At 38.8% G+C, this 22,258-nt stretch overlaps 1 protein-coding gene across 2 annotated transcripts in view; it reads right to left on the bottom strand.

The window, feature by feature from the left end:
• The window catches only part of LOC306878679 (regulatory-associated protein of mTOR-like), a 273,686-nt gene that overhangs the window by 200,498 nt on the left and 50,930 nt on the right, over positions 1–22,258 (bottom strand). For both annotated transcript variants that reach the window (XM_079431159.1, XM_079431160.1), the window contains exons 3-4: positions 5,616–5,718; positions 4,858–4,940 (exon numbers count right to left, since the gene is read on the bottom strand). In XM_079431159.1, coding sequence (XP_079287285.1) covers positions 4,858–4,940; positions 5,616–5,718 — 186 coding nt within the window. The remainder of the gene's footprint in view (positions 1–4,857; positions 4,941–5,615; positions 5,719–22,258) is intronic.

The raw sequence follows: 22,258 nt of genomic DNA, 5'->3' as shown, positions 1-22,258 counted from the left end.
TTCTGAATGTTCCAATGAGCACTGTTGGGGCTATAATCTGGAAGTGGAAAGAACATAATTTTACCATAAACCGGCCACGAGGTGCTTCTTGCAAGATTTCTGACAAAGGTGTAAAAAGAATTATCAGAAGAGTTGTCCAAGAGCCAAGGATCACTTGTGGAGAGCTTCAGAAAGACCTGGAATTAGCATGTATAACGGTTTCAAAGAAAACAATAAGCAGTGCACTCAACCGCCGTGACTTATATGCACGATCACCATGCAAGGCACTATTGCTAAAGAAAAAGCATATTGAAGCTTGGTTAAAGTTTGCTGCACAACATTTAGTCAAGCCTATGAAATACTGGCAGAGTATAGTCTGGTCAGATGAGACAAAACATTTTACTCTTTAGATACCATAATAAACACCATGTTTGGAGTTCAAATGGCACTGCACATCACCCCAAAACAACATGGCGTGGCACTTGGAAAATTCATATAGTTGAAGGAAGGATGAATGAAAAAAAATGTACAGAGACATTCTTGATCAAATGCCATCTACCAGGATAATGAAGATGAAATGAGGGTAGACATTTCAGCGAGAAAATGATCCCAAACACACAGCCAAGGAAACTCTCAATTGGTTTCAGAGAAAGAAAGTAAAGCTGCAAGAATGGCCAGCCAATCACCTGAATTGAATCCAATAGAAAATTTATGGAAAGAACTAAAGATCAGACTTCATAGAAGAGGCCCATTGAACCTTCAAGATTTGAAGACTGTTTGTGTGGAAGAATGGGACAAAATCACACTTGAACAATGCATACGACTAGTTTCTCCATACAGGAGGCTTCTTGAAACTGTCATTACCAACAAAGGCTTTTGTGTGAAGTACTAAATCAATTTCAGTGTGTTCAATACATGTCAAAAAAAGGACAGATAAAGAATGTGACCTGCGGAAATGTATCAGCAAATTATTAAATGTAAGTTTGAAAACTTTCATTTGTGACATTAATGTGACAATGTTTTAGAACTAGGCCTATATCACTCAACAATCTTTCTATTAACAATAATCAATGTTTTTTATTGTTTTAATTGTTGTGGCATAATGCACACCTCTTTAAATTTCATCTAAATATTCAAAGAGCTAATCTAAAATCTAAAACACTATAAAAAAGTAAGCACAATTCAAGTACTGCTGTCACTGTAATATTTCACGTAATAGTGTCATGTAGCTGGAACATTAAACATTTATATGTAGAACAACGAGATTAAATGTTATAATGCTTTGTAACATTTAGAGCCTATTATTGTAATATTACTGGGGGTTTTTTCATTATTTGATATCTTTATAAGTAAAAATGTCACAGTTCCAGTGGTGTTACCACTGCTCAATACCAATATCAACCACCAATATCAATATCAACCACCTCTTTTTGCCACTTGGTGATGAGTCCGCGAATGAGTTTCACATATGACTTAATTATTTATTTTTTCTCTTGCTGTTAACCTGTATTTCTGTAACCTGATTAGGGATGTAACGGTATGAAAATTTCTCATCACGATTATAGTGACCAAAATTATCACGGTTATCAGTATTATCACGGTATTGTTAAAATGTGCTGGAGATGCTCAAAAAGTACCGATACAAGTTTTATACTTAAAAATCAACAAACAGCAAATAAAATGGCTTTTTGTTTGCATAATCACTAAAACAATAACATTACCAATGAGGTCTGGATTTTATATGACAACTTGACTGACACCAGTTTAATAGCATGTTCAAATAAATAATGTAAATGTTCAAATAAAGCTTTGAAAAAGTTTCATATAAAGGTAAACCTCACATTTCAGCCTTTAAAGTAAAGAGTTAAGTCAACATGATAATTGATTAATAAGGGGAAGGGGAGGGGGGAAGTGGTGTGTGGCCAAGTATGGTGACTAGGGATGCACCGATACCGATACTGGTATCACTGGAAAGTTTGTACTTCGGTCGGAAATGTCAAAAACGAGTAAGTAAAACAATGCACAAGTTACTTAACAGTAGGGCGAGAGAGATAGAGAGAGCGCACGCGCACTTCTGTGGTGTGATCTTTACTGATGTTCGCTCAGCACGCATCATTTGAATTAAAACTAAATCGTAAATATATGACAACATATAGGGGCATTCATTCACTTTAAACATCATTTAATTTTAACCTTAAGCATTGAACACGAGTGAAACACAAGTGAAACTATCAGCCTGTGTGAAATGCGCTAGGCTGTTCTTTAATTGTCCCTTTCATCTGCTCCGGTACACATAAGTGCGCGCGCTGTGCGTGTTTTCCTTGCTTCATGCGTGTTTCTGCAATTATATGGCTTTGAAATCTAAATGTTTCAGATGAAAAATAATTTTAAAATTCTATATCTGAAAATGATTGATTTATAACGAGTGGTTCCCTGCATAATTACAGCAAAAAGCGTGGTTACTGAGCCGCTGCAATGGAGCAGCTCTAATGCTATTTAAGATGATGTACCATAGAGCAAATAAATAAAAAAAAAATTAACAGTGAAAGTAACAAAAAATTGTAAATTACATTTTAATGGGCATAATTAAGTGTGAAAAATAACCGAAGGATATACAGTCAAACCAAAAATTATTCAGAGACCAGATATAATTTTTTATTTTTTTTTACTAGTGGGTGCAGGACACTATAGTTAATTTAAGTAACTGAGGATAGCAAAATAAAGTAAACGGTGACAAATTATACCCAAAAATTCTTCATACAGTAGACTACCAGTAAAATTGATACAAAAGTGAGACCAAAAATTATTCAGACCAAGTAATGGAAAAAATTGAAATTCAGGCTTTCATGAACCTGGTTGACAGCATGCCCAGGAGACTACAGGCTACCATTAAGGCTAAGGGTGGCCCGACAAAGTATTGATAGTTGTGTAAATATTGTCATACCAACAGCTGTCTGAATAATTTTGATTGATTGATAGAAAGGTATATCAAGCTAAATTTGTTCTGACACAGTTTAACTTGGAGTTCTTGTAATATTTTATTAGCATTTTCTAAACTATAGCGAATAAAATGTGAGAAATGTTGAAGGTGTCTGAATAAATTTTGGTTTGACAGTATCTATTTGATAAATGAAGTTAATCAACTAACATTTTACATACTCATTTGTTTTCTTTACCCAATATTTAAAAAATGTAAAAATACAATAACAATATCGGTATCGGTATCGGCAAGAACAAAAAATTAAAGTATCGGTATCGGGCGAGTACTGGAAAAAGTGGTATCGGTGCATCCCTAATGGTGACCCATACTCTGAATTTGTGCTCTGCATTTAACCCATCCAAGTGTACACACAGTAGTGAACATACACCCAGAGCAGTGGGCAGCCAATGCTGCGGCACCCAGGGAGCAGTTGGGGGTTCGGTGTCAGTCAAGGGTCTCACCTCAGTCGTGGTATTGAGGGTGGAGAGAGCGCTGCACATTCACTCCCCCACCTACAATCCCTGCCGGACCTGAGACTCGAACCCACGACCTTCAGGTTACAAGTCCAACTCTCTATCCACTTATCTGCTCCATAAATAATTCTATATAGCTTATCTGAATTGTTTAAATGTGTAGAATCCACATAAGCTTGTTTTTCATCAACCGGTTAAAATTTACAGCAGGGCATGCAAATTTGGTCCGTTTTTTGGCCAGACAGAAACCGCACACAGGCTGAATTTAAATAAGTGTCTGTAAATCCACTCTCTGACAGCAGGTGGCGCTTTATATGGAAAAGCTGAATTACAGCTGATTACCGTGAACACAATACTGCGAACAAAGCAGTATTGTGTTTAAGAACACTTCCTTCAGGTATTACATGGAGCTAAGATGAAAACAAAATGCCATCGAATCGTTTCTGAAGACAGTCAGATCCTTCAGAGGTACATTCATATAATTAATTCACTGACATATTCATGTGTATAATTCCCTCAGCACTCTTTTAAAACCTCCCAGCTTTTCCGCCCTGTTTTCACTCAGAATGAAACTACTCTGCTGCCGTGCGCTCGTGAGACTGTTACACTCTGCTTTGTGCTGGACAGTATTTATTTATCGTGAGTTGTTCAGATCGCGGGATTCCTGTTTGATAATTCTTGTGCAGGTTAAATTCCTGTGTAAATGCATTTGCTGCCTCGGTGCAAAACATGGAAACCTTTTCATGGAAACCAAAACTGATTACAAATATTTCTCATCATTTATTCTTTTGTGTCACGATATAAAGTGATACTGGTTAACAATGAGATAAGGGGGATGTGTAACTGACCCTTCGCAAACACCAGGCCGCCTTAGTTACTGTTTCTACATCCGACAAGCCATGCCGCTCTCACGCCACACATCATGTTCTCACGCAGTGAAAAATACATCATGGAGCAAAGAGGACACTGACAACGCGACGACAGACAAGACAGAGCAGGTTACTTCTTGTATGAAATCATAAGGTATTTTATTTCAACCCCAGAAAGACATCCCCTTATTAATCTACTCTCCTGTCTGGTTTGTTTGGCGGAAAAAATGGCAGATTCAGCATTATGATTGGGTCCCTACGAAGGGTCAGGTTAGGTTAGGGTCATATTGCCTGTGTGCCAGCTTTTCCACTTACTACTATTAATGACAGTTTTACCCCAAAATTATAAGAACGTTAATTTATTAGCTAAATAATTAACATTACTTTAGTTGCTCAACAAACTCAAGGACACTACCACATGTCCTAAATATTTGATGCTTTATATTTTTCTACAAATCTGATGCACCATGGTGCAAACATGCATATCAGATAACAGATTTCATTTCACCTCTAGTGAGAATGTGTTTTTGTTACATGAGGTAACAGCAGCTCTTACCCTGGGCTGCCAGTTTTCATACTGTTTCTGTAGATTGGCCCCTATCGTCTCAAGGGCTTTCTGTGGACTCATGGACAGAGGGTCTAGAAGATAGAGAAAGGTCGAGAAAATACCAATTATTACACAATTATTGTATTGTTATATATTATTATAGAGTAATACAAAATATACTAAAAATACACTAATACGAAAATTATTTTACAGAGAATGCCAAATGACAAATTTTATCTAAACCTTTCAGAATCTTCCAAAAGTACAATAGGCATCTTAGAATAAAACCTGGCAGAAACACGCACACAGAATCAAATCTGTACGGATTTTTAAACATATTCCTGCACTGCATATGCATCACAACTACTGAAATACAAAACAGAGATGTTGATCAGGTTTCCTCTAAGGCAAGGGTTCATTTAATTGGTTTATAGCTGAAATCATAAAGGAAAGCCAATGTTTATTAAATCAAAATTGACTTAAATAGAAATCAATGCTGACTACTATGTAAACATTTATGCATCAGCATACTTCCAACACATTGCTTGCTTCAGATTTTTTCAGATATATGTAGAGTATTCTTCCTTAGTACACAGTATCATGTACATGAAACAATCTTTATTCCACTTTACCATAGCACATAACTGCAACATATTTATTGAATAAAGAATGTCTGATACAATTCAATTTCAGATCATCTCTTAATATGTAAATGAAGGAAGTTACAAAATTTCTGGATGCACTGGTGGATGGATGGAACTACTCACCTATCCAGCACTCTAGTCTGGCGCAGGGTGAAGTCTTCACTACATCAGGAGGGTCCACGCCAACATTGAGACATAAAACTAGAGCTACACTCACTGTTTTCATCTAGAAGAACAAACAGGGAAAAAAAGAAAGAACTTAAAAGACTCTGAAATGAAAAGCAATTTTTCATAACATTTATAAAAGCAGAAAAAGAACCACAAAAGAGCAATGGATGAACTTGGATATTGATAGGCCTCAGTGCAAGCACTGTGTTCTTTTGCATGCAAGCAACTCATGATCCAGGATATTAGCTTGGTTCACAGTAAATGCTGCGAACTGCCTCTTTTTCTGCTGTGAATTTAACATGCATTTGGTAATGCAACATGCACCAGGTTCACATTTGCATATTCATATAATTCTAACATTTTTACAAACAGAACAAAGCATTTCATTAGATTTGTGTTTGTAAGCTTGAAACATAAGTTTCCATGCAGTTTTATCCAAAATAAAAACTCCAGAGTTTAAAGCTTGTGAGGAAATTATTAAAGTACAATAGTTGTAATTTTACTATTGTAAAGTATAATATATATATATATATACACATACAGTGCCCTCCAAAAGTATTGGAACAGTAAAGACAAAATTGCTCTGTTGGCTGTGGAGTCAAAACATTTACAAATATGATTAGAATATGAGACAAAACTACAGAATGTCACATTTTATTATTGGGTGATTCAACACAGATGTTTTACCAGCTAGGAAGTTCAGCACTTTTAGAGTTTCATCCCTCTATCTGATGTGAGCATAAGTATTGGAACAGTTGCCTCACAGGTACAGTTGGGCAAAAAAGTATTTAGTCAGCCACCAATTGTGCAAGTTCTCCCACTTAAAAAGATGAGAGGCCTGTAATTTTCATCATAGGTACACTTCAACTATGAGAGACAGAATGGGGGGAAAGAATCCAGGAAATCACATTGTAGGATTTGTAATTAATTAATTGGTAAATTCCTCAGTAAAATAAGTATTTGGTCACCTACAAACAAGCATGTCTAGCTCTCACAGACCTGTAACTTCTTCTTTAACCTGTTAGCTATCACCCCCCATTTGGGGCCTCACAGGTAAAAATAACATACCTAATTAAAATGGTAACATTTCCTGACAAAGTGACACAAAGCTACACAAACAAATTAGGTATCTTTGGAAAGAAGATACTCTTGGCTTTACTATCTATCATCCAGAGATGATAATGCTCAAAAAGATAAAAAGTTATAGACACTGATGTGCATTGAAAAATATTTTCCCACACTGAATGTTTTTTTATTTCATATACAAATACATGAAATAAGTCCTGGAGCAATCCAGAAAAGTAATGGGTTGAAAGCCACGTGTCTCATGAGTTTATATTTCAAATTTGAAGACGATACCATGAAAAATGAGATTCCTGCAATATTTTGTCTGAAAATATTTATAGTCCCCCCAGCCCCCCTGTTTGAGGAAAAATAACCACCAAATGTATTGCGTCCATACATATGATAATCATGCAGATACGGCCACATTCCTCACACAATACACACACACACATATAAAAAATGTTGAAAAAAAAAAAAAAAAGTTTTTTATGGAAAAGCAGATCGCTAAGTTACGCCCCGCTCAGATAACAGCTGCGTCACAGCATGCGTCATCGCTGGCTGGAGAGAGCGCCAAATTCAAATAAACTATATTCCGCTTTTCTGAGACTTTTTTTCCGTGGATGATCTCATTCTGTTTGTAAAACTGTATGCTACAGCACCGTGTTGTTTTTTACCACCAAGACGCTGTTTTTGAGCGTAATTTACGGACGCGAACAATAACTCCGGAAGAAATGAAATGTAAACAAAGGAATATTCATGCTTATTACAACGTTATTGTTTCGCTGGACTAAAAGTGCTCGCTGGGATGTTGTTCTGTGGACCCTTACCTCTGAAACTAAACTGGGATTTCAGCAGTGGACGCGTTTGTGACTCGTTATTACAATGATAAAGGTACGTACTGATTTTTTACTCTGCGTGTTTGGATGTGTACTGCTTACACAAATGTAGCAAATACATTCCTTATAAGCTTTCCATCGAAAAACAGCGATCTGTCGTCGATGCTTGAGGCTTAGACCTTCAGAATGATATATAGCTTGTCAAGATTAACTTTGTCCCGTTTAATTTATTCTGTTAGAAAACAATGACACAATGCAAACAAGGTTCTTAACAGGTTAAGAGGCTTCTCTGTCCTCCACTCGTTACCTGTATTAATGGCACCTGTTTGAACTCGTTATCAGTATAAAAGACACCTGTCCACAACCTCAAACAGTCACACTCGAAACTCCACTATGGCCAAGACCAAAGAGCTGTCGAAGGACACCAGAAACAAAATTGTAGACCTGCACCAGGCTGGGAAGACTGAATCTGCAATAGGCAAGCAGCTTGGTGTGAAGAAATCAACTGTGGGAGCAATTATTAGAAAATGGAAGACATACAAGACCACTGATAATCTCCCTCGATCTGGGGCTCCACGCAAGATCTCACCCCGTGGGGTCTAAATGATCACAAGAACGGTGAGCAAAAATCCCAGAACCACACAGGGGGCCCTAGTGAATGACCTGCAGAGAGCTGGGACCAAAGTAACAAATGCTACCATCAGTAACACACTACGCCGCCAGGGACTCAAATCCTGCAGTGCCAGACGTGTCCCCCTGCTTAAGCCAGTACATGTCCGGGCCCGTCTGAAGTTTGCTAGAGAGCATTTGGATGATCCAGAAGAGGATTGGGAGAATGTCATATGGTCAGATGAAACTAAAATAGAACTTTTTGGTAAAAACTCAACTCGTCGTGTTTGGAGGAGAAAGAATGCTGAGTTGCATCCAAAGAACACCATACCTACTGTGAAGCATGGGAGTGGAAACATCATGCTTTGGGGCTGTTTTTCTACAAAGGGACCAGGATGACTGATCCGTGTAAAGGAAAGAATGAATGGGGCCATGTATCGTGAGATTTTGAGTGAAAACCTCCTTCCATCAGCAAGGGCATTGAAGATGAAACGTGGCTGGGTCTTTCAGCATGACAATGATCCCAAACACACCGCCAGGGCAACGAAGGAGTGGCTTCGTAAGAAGCATTTCAAGGTCCTGGAGTGGCCTAGCCAGTCTCCGGATCTCAACCCCATAGAAAATCTTTGGAGGGAGTTGAAAGTCCGTGTTGCCCAGCGACAGCCCCAAAACATCACTGCTCTAGAGGAGATCTGAATGGAGGAATGGGCCAAAATACCAGCAACAGTGTGTGAAAACCTTGTGAAAACTTACAGAAAACGTTTGACCTCTGTCACTGCCAACAAAGGGTATATAAAGTATTGAGATGAACTTTTGTTATTGACCAAATACTTATTTTCCGCCATAATTTGCAAATAAATTCTTTAAAAATCAGACAATGTGATTTCCTGGATTCTTTCCCCCCATTCTGTCTCTCACAGTTGAAGTGTACCTATGATGAAAATTACAGGCCTCTCTCATCTTTTTAAGTGGGAGAACTTGCACAATTGGTGGCTGACTAAATACTTTTTTGTCCAACTGTATATTAAAAGCAGGGATTATTCTGTATCAGTTATATCCATTACTTCTGTATTCTGAATCTTGCATTCGATGATGACACACACAAACCAGGGTGAAGACGAGGGAGCTGACTTTGAGAGAAACACAAGCAATTTGGATGCTAAGAGAAAAGAGGAAGTCAGTTAGAGCTCTAGCAAAAACAATGGGCATGGAGAAAATCAAGAGTTTGGAAACCACCAGTGACACCAGCAACCAACAACGACCTGTTCAGCTGAGAAAACAACAGTAGTTGATGACAGACAAATCATAAAAGCTGTGAAAATGAATCCTAAAAAATGTGTCTGTAAAATCACCAACAACTTCCAGAAAGCTGGGGTGATGCTCTGACAATTTACTGTCCTCAGTAGAATTTGACACATAATTACAGATTCTACACAGCAAGATGCAAACCTCTAACCAGCACAAAAAATAGAAATGCAAGATTAGTTTGCAAAAAAGCACAAAGGTGAGCCAGAAGAGTTTTGGAACTGTGTTTATGGACCGATGAGACAAAGATGAACCTTTATCTAAGTGATGGGAAAGCAAAATGTGGAGAAAAAAAGGGAACTGCAATGATCCCAAGCATACAGCCTCATCTGTAAAGCATGGTGGAGGTGGTGTCGTGGCATGGGCATGCATGGCTGCCTCTGGAACAAGCCCTCTCAACTTTACTGATGACTTAATGTATGATGACAGTAGCACAATGAATTTGGAAGGGTACAAAACCATCTTGCCTACCAATATTCAAGAAAATGCCACCAGATTCATTGGGAAGTGCTTCATATTACATCAGAACAATGACCCAAAACACCCTGCCAGTTCAGTCAAGGAATTTATAAGGGCAAAGAAATGGAAAGTCTTAGATTGCCCAAGTCAATCTCCAGATTTAAATTTGATTGAACATGAATTTCACCAGCTGAAGAGGAGAGTAAAGGCAGAAACTCCCCAAAACGAGCAACAATTGGAATTGGCTGCATTAAAGGCTGAGAAAAGCATTTCAAAAGGATGAGACCAAGAGTCTGGTGATGTCTATGGGTCACAGACTCACTGCTGTGATTGTGCGCAAGGGATCTGCAACTAAATAATAGCTTTTAATCTTTTATATCTGCCTTATGTTCAACTGTCCCAATGCTTATGCTCACATCAATGAGTGGGATGAACTCTAAAAGCGCTGTTCTTTTTATTTGGTAAAATGTGTGTCGAAACGGCTAATTATAAAATGATTAGCCGTTTTGTCTCATATTCATCTTTTTATCATATTTGCAAATGTCTTGACTCCACAGCCAACAGAGCAATTTTGTCTTTACTGTTCCAATACTTATGGAGGGCAATGTCTATGTATGTATATATATATATACATATATATATATATTAGCTCTGTACTTGTACTCTGCATAAATGACAATAAAGTTGAATCTAATCTAATATATATATATATATATATATATATATATATATATATATATATATATATATATATATATATAGGGGCCGGGACTCGATAAAAAAAATAATCTAATTAATTAGAGGCTTTGTAATTAATTAATCGAAATTAATCGCATTTTAATCGCATATAAATATTTGACCTGAGAACAGTGAGAAGTAACTTTTTTCATATGGATTTTTAAATTTCCCATCCACAGGGCCAACCAAAGTGGTCTCATCAGCTTCTTTGTCCATGTTCACTGTGGTTTGTTTTTGTCTGAACGCTAGTTGGTGCTCCAGTATAATCGGTCCGCCGAAACTCATCCAGTGAGAAACGTTCCGCGGTGCAAAAATAAGTGCGATTAAAATGCGTTAAAGAAATTTAACGCGTTATTTTTGTGTAATTAATTAATCTAAATTAACACGTTAAAGTCCCGGCCCTAATATATATATATATATATATATATATATATATATATATATATATATATATATATATATATATATATATATATATATATATATATATATATATATATGTATATATGTATATACAGTTGTGGTCAGAATTATTGGAACCCTTGGTAAATATGATCAAAGAAGACTGTGAAAATTAAACTGCTTTGTTAATCCTTTTGATCTTTTATTAAAACAATTCACAAAATGCTAACCTTTTATTGGATAATAAGAATTTAAAATGGGGGGTATCATTATGAAATAAATTCAATAAATATTGAATTTTGAATAAATATTAAAAAACCCAGATTCAATAAATCTCACAAACAGTCTCACAAAATCCTATGGGGAAACACTCCATAAGGAGATGTATTTATATTACATGAATTTATACCTCAGTGTAAAAGATTTAGACAAGATTCTCAGCAAATATGGACTTAAATTTAGTTCTGTCCCTCAGACAAAGCTACTACATGGCTTTAAATATGTAAAATATAGCATTCAAGTTGCATGGACGGGTTTTATGTTGTTTTCTGTCATTTTTAGATATTGATAGTTGCTGTCGTCATGCAGATCTGAAAAGACTCGAGGGTGAGTAAACAACAGAAGCTGATTTAGTGAGCAAGCATCTCTTAAAAACATTCATAAAAATTTTACACTTGAGGATGCTATCACTCATTATGGCTGACTAAAACCCAACTAAATTTCACATAGAGCTACTCCTATGGTACATCATCTCAGCGCACATCTGACTCATGTGAAAGTTTTCAAAGTGGTGCAAGAAAGAGAGAGAAAGAGAAGGATTGATGGTCCATGAAAAGAAAAAGAAAAAGAAAAAGCAGAGGGTGCATAAACTCTAAATACGAAGGATGAACCCAACACCTTAACGGGATAAAACGTAAGAGAGATTAAATCATTTCATCATGACCATAGGAAAGGATGGAATAGGCATGTGACTGACAGCTGCTGTCAAGGTGCTGCTGATCAGCATTCTGTTGGTGATAGCACAGAGCAAGACAAGTCAGTTAAAGTTAGAATTAGATCAAGAGTAAATATAAACAACAGCATAAAAACTTCAGGCCAACTAAAGTGAAGTGAAATATCAGGTTTTACTGTGTCACTATATTTCTTGTCACTGTGTAATAAATTACCAAAACAAAGTACATGGCACTCTATTCACTCTGGACCTACAGTTCACGTGTCTGGCACCCAGATTCAAACAAAACTGTTTACCTAGTTGCACATCTTCTGACACAGTAAGCTGTGCCGCTCATACAGGTGCAGATACAAGAGTTCAAATCTGGATACCAACTAGGAGTGTCAACTTACACAGATTCTCATGATCGATCATCATTTAAATTAACAATCAGTTACTCAATTAATCATTAATCACCTTAGCCTCTTAAACCAACGTTGCTATGTTATCATCACATTACTTAAAAACGTACTTGCTTAACCAACACAAAATAGGTGCCATTTGTAAGCTTAGAAGCTTGGATTCACATCGAGCATGAGGAATATGGCCAATTTATGTGATTTTGAATTTGCTGACATATTAGACATGCTCCATTTTCAAAGCCTGAAAAAATGACAGCTTTACTTGAAACTGTGATCTGTAAAAACATTGTACATAAATACAGACTTGCATCTATATATCTTTGAAAAGGCCTCAACTAGTAAAATACAACGAGCATATATGTTTCAGTTATATATATATACATATATGCTCGTTGTATTGTAATAGTTGAGGCCTTTTCAAAGATATATAGATGCAAGTCTGTATTTATGTTATTCACTTCACCTGTCAGTGGTCATAATTATATATATATATATATATATATATATATATATATATATATACACACACATACATATACACACACATACATATACACACACACAGATCAGGCATAAAATTATGACCACTGACAGGTGAAGTGAGTAACACTGATTATATATTCATCACGGCTCCCGTTAGTGGGAGGGATATTAGACAGCAAGTGAACTTTTTGGGCCTGTTTACACCTGGTAATTTCATGCGTTTTCGCTGTTCGCAGGCCCGGATTAACACAGTCCAGTGCCCTGGGGTGACCACATTTGTCACTCCAGTTCATCGCGATCTCACAAAGTTCCATTATAATCAATGAAGCTCTCTACACTGCACAACAAATCTCTTATTTACACTTTGTTTGTTATAACGAGAGGATTTGTGAGCTTGCGTAACTCAGCAATGAACAAAACTCCAGTATTTTGAGCTCTGCTTTTACTGTGGGATTTGCGGAGGAGCAGTGCAGTGCACCTACAGTAACCTCCACTCCAGAGCCTTGTCATAAATTGGCCGCCAGCCCAGAGTCTCGTCACGACCTTCCAAAGGCTCGTCCCCTCTCAGATGATCTTCCAAAGTCTTGTCACATCTCAGCTGATCTTCCAGAGCCTGAGTCATGTCAAGTCACAGCTGATCTCCCTGAGTCACGTCAAGTCACAGCTGATCTTCCTGAGTCAAGTCAAGTTACAGTTGATTGTCCAGAGCCTTGTCGCATCACAGCTGTCATCCCAGAGTAATGTCAGGTCAAAGCTGTCCTGTCTGTTGCACCCATATCTTCGGGGTCCGTTCTTCAGTATCCCAGACTGGCATCAAGTATGGAGGATCCACCGCTGGTGTCAGCACGTGCAGCTGATATTCCCAAACCAACTCACTCTAGCCCTCCTGTTGCAGAACTGATTCCCCTGTCTGCAGTGCTTCCCATTATGGGGATCGCTTTATGGTGTGTTTGGGCAGCATACACTACCACTGAAACTCTATAGGCGGTGGCGTCCACTATGATTTCTCTAGAGGTGTCAGCTGATGCTGCAGAGCCTGTCATGTTGTTGTTGAAGGGCCCGTTGCTGAACCCTCTGCCTGTCCTGTCATAGCTATGGAGGCCATCTGTGAACCCTCTGCCTGTCCTGTCACTTCTATGGAGGCCATTTGTGAACCCTTGCCCTGTCCTGAATCTGCCATGGAGGCCAGTTATAAATTTTCATCTGATCATGTCACGGATTATGAACTCTTGTCGTGTCCAGAACCGGACAAGGAGACCGTCTATGAACACTTAACCATGCCTGTTATAGCCATGGAGGCTGCAAGTGAATTTGGTCCATGTCCTGATACGGTCACGGAGACAGTCTTTGAACTCTTTGTCCACCATGGTCACTGCCAAGGAGGCTGTTGGTGAACTTTCTAACTGTCTTGATATGGCCAAAGGCAAGGCAAGGCAAGTTTATTTATATAGCACATTTCATACACAGTGGTAATTCAAAGTGCTTTACATAAAAGAATGTGAAATAGACATTAAAATCAATAAAAACATGGAAATAAAAATAATAAAAACAAGGAATTTTAAAATGATATAAATATATCAAAAATAAATTTAAAGAAAATGATTATACATAAAATGTATTGCAGTCAGTTCGGACATATAGCACAGTGCTCATTCAACAAATGCACAGTTAAACAGATGAGTTTTGAGTCTTGATTTAAATGTGGCTAATGTTTTAGCACATCTGATCTCTTCTGGAAGCTGGTTCCAACTGCGGGCCGCATAATAGCTAAACGCAGACTCCCCTTGTTTTGTGTGAACCCTTGGTATTTCTAACTGACTCGATCCTAATGATCTGAGTGGTCTGTTTGGTTTATATTCAGTGAGCATATCAGCAATAGATTTAGGTCCTAGGCCATTGAGTGACTTATAAACGAGTAAAAGTACTTTAAAATCAATCCTAAATGTAACTGGAAGCCAGTGTAAGGACCTGAGGACTGGTGTGATATGCTCAGATTTTCTGGTTCTAGTCAGAATCCTGGCAGCAGCGTTCTGGATGAGCTGCAGTTGTCTAATGGTCTTCTTGGGAAGGCCAGTGAGGAGACCATTACAGTAATCCACCCTGCTGGTGATAAAGGCATGAACAAGTTTCTCCAAGTCTTGATTGGAAACAAAACATCTAATTCTTGCAATATTTTTGAGATGATAGTATGCTGATTTAGTTATTGCTTTGACATGACTACTGAAACTATCCAGAATCACCCCAAGATTTCTGACTTGATTTTTAGTTGTTTGACCCCTAGAGTCAAGGTATGCATTCACCTTGAGAACTTCATCTTTGTTTCCAAATGCAATGATTTCAGTTTTCTCCTTGTTTAACTGAAGAAAGTTCTGGCACATCCAACTGTTAATTTCATCAATGCATTGGCAGAGGGAGTCAATGGGGCTGTAGTCATTTGGAGATAAGGCTAGGTAAATCTGGGTATCATCAGCATAGCTGTGATAGGCAATTTGGTTCTTCCTCATTATCTGACTTAGTGGGAGCATATACAGGTTAAATAAGAGCGGTGTAGGGCTGCACGATTTTGAGAAAAAAACCTAATTGCGGTTTTTCTGACAAATATTGCGATTGCGATGCGATTTTCGCGTGCATTTTGATGTGCATGCATCATATTGCTGTCGGTGGTGATTTTTAAGATGCTGGTATAGATTGGTAGTGTTTCCTCTGGATCTGGCCACGGCACGTCGACATATTTTACATTTAGCACTCTTTTGCGCCACGTCGTTCTTCGCGAATCCAAAATAAGTCCAAACAGCTGAAGTACCACCCTTCTTGTTAACCAAGTGCTCCCCCGCTTCCTCTCCCGTCACCGAAGAAGTGCCTTCGGCCATTTCTGCGCAGTTACAAGCTTTTTCTATTGGCACAATTCGAGGTACACGTTGTGTGTTAGCTGCTTTGCTGCTGACAGAAAGCCGGTGCACTGCATACCTTGTTTCCATTGCCATTTCTAATTGGCCAGCAAGCCAGGAACGCGAGATTCGACCATTTTGATTGGCTAATAGGTTTGTCACTCAAATGTCAGAGGCGGGGGTAAAAACCTCAGACTCCTGAGGTTAGGTTATTGCGGGAGTTAAAACCTCAATATCGATGCGATAAAGGTTAATCGTGCAGCCCTAGAGCGGTGCAAGAATTGAGCCTTGTGGGACTCCACATGTCATGGCCGTCCACTTAAGACTTATGCTCTCCTATACTCACATAATAACCTCTCCCTTCTAAGTATGACCTGAACCATTTGATTGCCATCCCAGAAAGCCCGACACAGTTTTCCAGTCTCTCTAAAAGTATGTTATGATCGACAGTGTCAAACGCAGCACTAAGATCTAGTAGTACCAGCACTGATATTTTGCCAGAATCAGAATTGACGCGAATATCATTTATTATCTTAACGAGTGCTGTCTCTGTGCTGTGATGTGCTCGGAAACCAGATTGAAAATTGTCCAGGTATCCATTTGACTTTAAGTAGTTGTTCAGCTGATTAGAAACTACCTTTTCAATTATCTTACCTATGAAAGGAAGATTTGATATGGGTCTATAGTTGCTCAACATGGTGTTATCAAGATTGCGCTTTTTCAGAAGGGGCTTAACAACTGCAGTTTTAAGGGAGTTTGGAAAAGTCCCAGAAAGAAGTGAGGCGTTCACCACTTCTAAGAGATCAGCTTCTAAACAGTTAAGCACATTTTTGAAAAAGGATGTGGGAAGCGTGTCAAGATAGCAGGTTGAAGATTTAAGGTGCTGTACTATTTCTTCCAAAATTTTGTTATCAATTTCTATAAAAACACACAGTCACTTCTTTTTGAAATTGCAGTCGAATCTGTGTGACCTCTGCATAACTTGAGGATGTGCCAATCTCCTTTCTGATATTATTGATCTTCTCAGAAAAGAAGGAAGCAAACTCATTGCATTTGCTGTCGGAGAGCATTTCACTGGGAATCTGACTTGGGGGGTTTGTCAGTCTCTCAACAGTCGCAAAAAGAGTGCGGGTGTTGTTTAAGTTACTGTTTATAAGGTTTGAAAAGAAAGTCTGTCTAGCTGTGGCTAGTTCCACATTGAAAGCATGAAGGCTGTCTTTATAGATGCTATAGTGAATTTCGAGTTTCGTCTTCCGCCACATCCGCTCAGCTTTTCTGCATTGTCTTTTCATGCTCTGAACTGCTGTTGATTTTCTCCAAATTGATTTCTGTTTCCCCGTCTTCTTGCTGACCTTTATCGGGGCAATATCATCAATAACATTCTTAATTTTTGAGTTAAATGACTCCAGGAGAAGATCAACAGAGTCTGCAGAAATGCTTGGTGTTAATGATATTGCCTCCATAAATAGCGCACTAGTGTTCTCGTTAATGCATCTCTTTCTGATAGAGACAGATCTAGATTCAGTGGTGACCGACATCAATATATCAAAGAAAATACAGAAGTGATCAGATAGTGCTACATCCTTAATTACAATGGATGAGATGTTTAGACCTCTACTGATGAGTAAATCTAGAGTGTGTCCACGATTGTGTGTGGGTCTGTGCACATGCTGACTCAGGTCAAAAGTGTTTAAAACAGTTATAATTTCTTTTGTAGTTTTGATTTCTGCATTATCTATGTGAATATTAAAATCCCCTGCAATAGCAAAACAGTCAAACTCTGAGGAAATCATTGATAACAGTTCAGTGAAATCATCAACAAAGGCTGGAGAATATTTTGGAGGCCTGTAAATAATGATAAACAGGGTGCATGGAGCACCTTTCAGCACAATACCTAGGTATTCAAAAGATGAATACTGACCAAATGACATTTGCTTGCACTGATAAACATCTTTAAACAGAGCAGCTACACCTCCACCTCTCCTAACAGTCCTGCAGACACTTATAAAATTAAAGTTAGGAGGGGCTGTTTCAGTGAGGACTGTTGAACTGCAGCTGTCTTCTAACCATGTTTCATTTAAAAACATAAAATCCAGGTTGTTTGTGGTTATTAAATCGTTGATCAGAAATGATTTATTTTTAAGTGAGCGAATGTTTAAAAATGCTAACTTGATGGAATTACATTTTGTCTCTACAGCAATCTTAGATTGATGCATTATAGGCCGCAGGTTAGATGGGTCAGCCGTACGGCTTGAGAAGGCCTTAGACTTTCTATTGCTTAATAAAACAGAAATAGAGGAGGCTACAGGCACACTGGGTTCCCGCTTGTTCTGTAAACATTTGTGAATGTTGCTGCTAATATAGCGGGGACCCGACACATATCACTGAGAGCTGTTATCAGTTGTTTTTGGTTCACCTACACCAGATGGAGAGGGGTTTGGGCCCTGACGTTGTGGCAGCGGCCGGAGAGCTCTCGCAGGAGGAGGAGGGTGAGCTGGGCCTGCAGTCTTTGGTGGTTGTGGGGCCCGCCGTTTTTTAGTTGATATCTGGGGACTTGAAGCGAAAGAGTGGGAGAGTTTGGTCCCAGCATACACCAGTTCCTCCATTTTCTGTGAGAAGCTTAGAAGTGGAGATTCTGGGGAGAGTGATAGTGTATCTGGTGAGCAGGGCTCTGGCTCTGGCGTTTCCGCTGGCTGTGAGATGTCGTTCTGGCTTCCCTGGCTGTTTTCCAGAAAGTCGTCCTTGGGTGCTGAGTCTTGGAGCTGTTGTAGTACGTCACAGTCTGCATGTGATGAGCTCTGTGGGCAGGGGTCAGCTGGGATGTCCATGAGCAGTGCTTGTTGTGGCTGCGTGGTGTTATCATGTTGACTCAGAAGCTGACATGAAGTCCTGTGGTCACTCATATACTGTCCAGGTGTGTGTGTGCCATTCAGGCCGAGTAGATTGGCACACACCGCTGAAGGATGACGGAGGGAGAAATAGATATTGTCCTTAAGCACTCTTGCACCGAGTCTGTTTGGGTGGAGGCCATCTAGTTTAAACAGTTGTCTGTGGCCCCAGAAAAGATTGAAGTTTTCAAAGAACCCACTAGTGAACTATCTGTCTGTCCAGTTTCAACTAATGAGCCGGAGTGTGAAGTGTCAGTCCGTCCAATTCTAATCAGTGCTCTTGATCTGTCTGTCTAACTTCAAGTAATATGTCTGATGAACTTTCTGTCAGTCATGTTTCAGTCAATGAGTCTGATGTGGAACCAACTGTCTGTTCAGTTTCTATTAATGGGTCTGAGTGTGAATTGTCTGCCTATCCAGTTTCAGTCACTGAACTGTCTGCCAATGCTTTTGATTTTTAACTGATCGTCTGTCCAGTTTCAGTTACTGATTTTGGTTATGAAATGTCTACCAGTCCAGTTTCAGTCAATACATCCAACTTTGAACCGTCTGTATGTTTGGATTCTGCAGTTGAGTTTGGTTTTGAACTGTCGGTCTTGCTGGTTTCAGTCAGTGAGTCTAATTATTAACTATTTGTCCATTCGATTACTCTCAAGGAGGCCATTAATACACATTCAGTCCTGTCTATCACAGCCAAGGAGATTATCAATGAACTCATGGTGCCTTCTGCCTCGGTCCTTGGGACTGTGAATGTTCTGTCTGTGCTCCGTTTCAGATTCTCTGGCATCTACTACTTGGCCATGGCCACACGCTCCACCATGGTGGTCTTCTGCTCTGTTCTGGTGGTCTTCTCTACTCTGGTGGTCTTCTCCGCTGTGGGGACCTTCGAACTCATCTGCTCTGCTGTGGTGGTTTATAACTGCTCCACCCTGGTGGTCTACAGGTCCACCTGTTCTGCCTGCTCTATTGGCTCCGCCTTGGCTCTCTGCCCCACCGGCTCCGCCCTGGTGCTCTTCAGCTCTGCCCTGGTGGATTTCAGCTCCCCCCTGGTGGTTTTCAGCTCTGCTCTGGTGGTCTTCAGCTCCTCCTGCTATGCCCTGGTGGATTTCAGCTCTGCTCTGGTGGTCTTCAGTTCCACCTGCTCTGCCCTGGTGGTTTTCTGCTCCACCCTGGCTCCCTGCTCTGCCGGTTCCACCCTGGTCCCCTACCCCGCTGGCTCTGCCACAATCTCCAGGTCCTCCTCCCAAACATGGACCTGGCCCTCCATCCCTCCCCCTGTTCCGCCACCGCTCCACCACCCTCCTGGGTGGACTTAAAGGTGTTTATTTTGGAGCGTCAAGAATCTGCTCCTAAAGGGAGGGCTCTGTCGTGATCTTGCCCATTTTCCCCTGTCTTGTGTTTGGACTTTGTTATTTCCTGTCTAGAGTGCCATTTGTAGTCAACTTGTAGTCCTATTGTTTTATTGGTCGTCTTGATTGCTTTCACAGGGGTTTCTTGTTACCTTGCCATCCTGTTAGCTTCTCTGTGTATAAATAGTCCAGTGTTTAAGTTAGTCTTTGTCAGTCGTTCTCTTTGCGAAGTTGTGGCGTGTTGTTTCTGGTTCCTGGTTCTCTCTGTGTTTGGTTCTATGTTTTTGGATTACCTTTTGTTTTATTAAATGTTCCACTGATTGCATTTGGATCCTACCTCGGCTCTTCCTTGCATTGACACGTTACAGTGATAATATAGTAATTGTTGTTTTAACGATGTGCAATTTGACATTATCGGGTATTTTTCAAAAACTATTCAAAACACATCTACAGAGCACATGCATACATCACGTGAAGTCTAGTGTGTGTGCGCATTAAGAGTGTGTTCTTTCACTGCATGATTCAGTCTAATAAAATGCATTTAGAATGATCACAAAATTCAAGATTTGGGGACAGAAAATGTATTGTATATAATTTCATATAGTTAATCAAAATCAAATAGAGTACCATGATTACAAATGTGAACGATTTTTACAACAGTTCAATAAACAAGAAGTTAATTAAGAAACTTACGTTTTAGACACCATATTGGTCACCATCCTTTTTTTGCACCATTTCAAAAACAAAAATAATTCCAAACACAGCCACTATCTATTTCGTTCCCTATTTAAATTATTTCAAACGTTTTATGTTTAATATATCAAAATATTATTTATGCATATGTAATTGCATGTTAAATGCATTCATGTTCTGTATTAAACTGTGTAAATATATCTAAATGCCACTTCAGGTGCAGATTCTGTGTTTTCTCTGCATTACAAAGATGAATTTTGTTGATATTGATTTTATTTGCTTGGTAACAGCCCAAATGTCTTATTCTAATTCACTGATTAAACGTAAGAACTTGACAAAGGATAATGGACACTTTTAGAAAAAATGGCTTTATAAAAGGTAAAAATGCCCATAAAATGTAAAAATCAGTTTAAACTTATTAAAAAATAATAATTTCTATCAGTAGTGTGAACTGACCACCACGCAGAATATGGAGAATGTCAAAAAATTTAGGAGTCAGCTGATTACAGTAGTTCCTTAAGGTACCAGCACAATAACACACTGCAGCAAAATATCGTCTAATTATCGTTTTCGATAAAATACCCGGAAAATATCAAGATATATAATTATATTATTTTTTGTCAATTTCGCACACCACTAATGATAACGTAACTTATGTTGGTGAACAGAAAGTATTCATAAATATAGATGCAAAGATGTAATTATTGGGGCCAAGCACATCAGATGCAAAATGACAAAATAAGCAAGCATGGCAGGAGACATCAGAACAATAGAATAAAAAGCTTATTATTTTTCAACATCTGCTTCTGCTGTCATTCACTCAGGAATATTTTTGAAACCAATTTAATGATATAAAATAATGCTAAAACCATTGAAAACACCAATATTACACCTTTTTTGGCAAACTGTCATTCAGAGAAACAAAGGACATTCAGTGTAGCAGATACAGTATAATTATGTAAAAATTATTCTGACATATACCAACCCAACATGTCAACTTCTGGGTCAACCAACGATGTGAGTCTTGGTAGGACTTCATTGACAATGGCAGACTTAGTAGCAGATGTAATAGTATTTTTTATTATTATTTAGTTTGGTGACACAAGTGTCGCAGAAATTACACCATATACCTTTTAAAGAAACATGTAAACCGGGTAAGGTGTCTGGACTTCTCCAGCCCCATATGCAAACACTCAAACATGGAAATAACCTTCCTGTATGGATGAACATATTGAGCTCCTGCGGTTAGGGAAAGGTCAGTGAGACATGGGTAGCACAGCAGGTACTCCACTGACCTGATCCACCACAGTGCAAAAAGTGGATACAGAAAGAGACATGTGTTTCAGTCTGTATGCCAGTAAGCACATGTAAGTGAACCACTGAAAAAACTAAAGGTAGAGAAGATGACTGGAAGAAAAGTAAGCTCTTCTTAAAGTGACTCCACCTTAGAAATACAGAATGCCTGCTTTTCTTTCTCATGAGGAACATAAATTAAGATATTTTAATAAACAAGTTTTTGTTGTTATGGAA

Source organism: Barbus barbus (genome assembly GCF_936440315.1).
Source record: "Barbus barbus genome assembly, chromosome: 13".
NCBI lineage: Eukaryota > Metazoa > Chordata > Actinopteri > Cypriniformes > Cyprinidae > Barbus > Barbus barbus.
The sequence above is the reverse complement of the archived record's forward strand: the minus strand, read 5'-3'. Positions and strand labels throughout refer to the sequence as shown.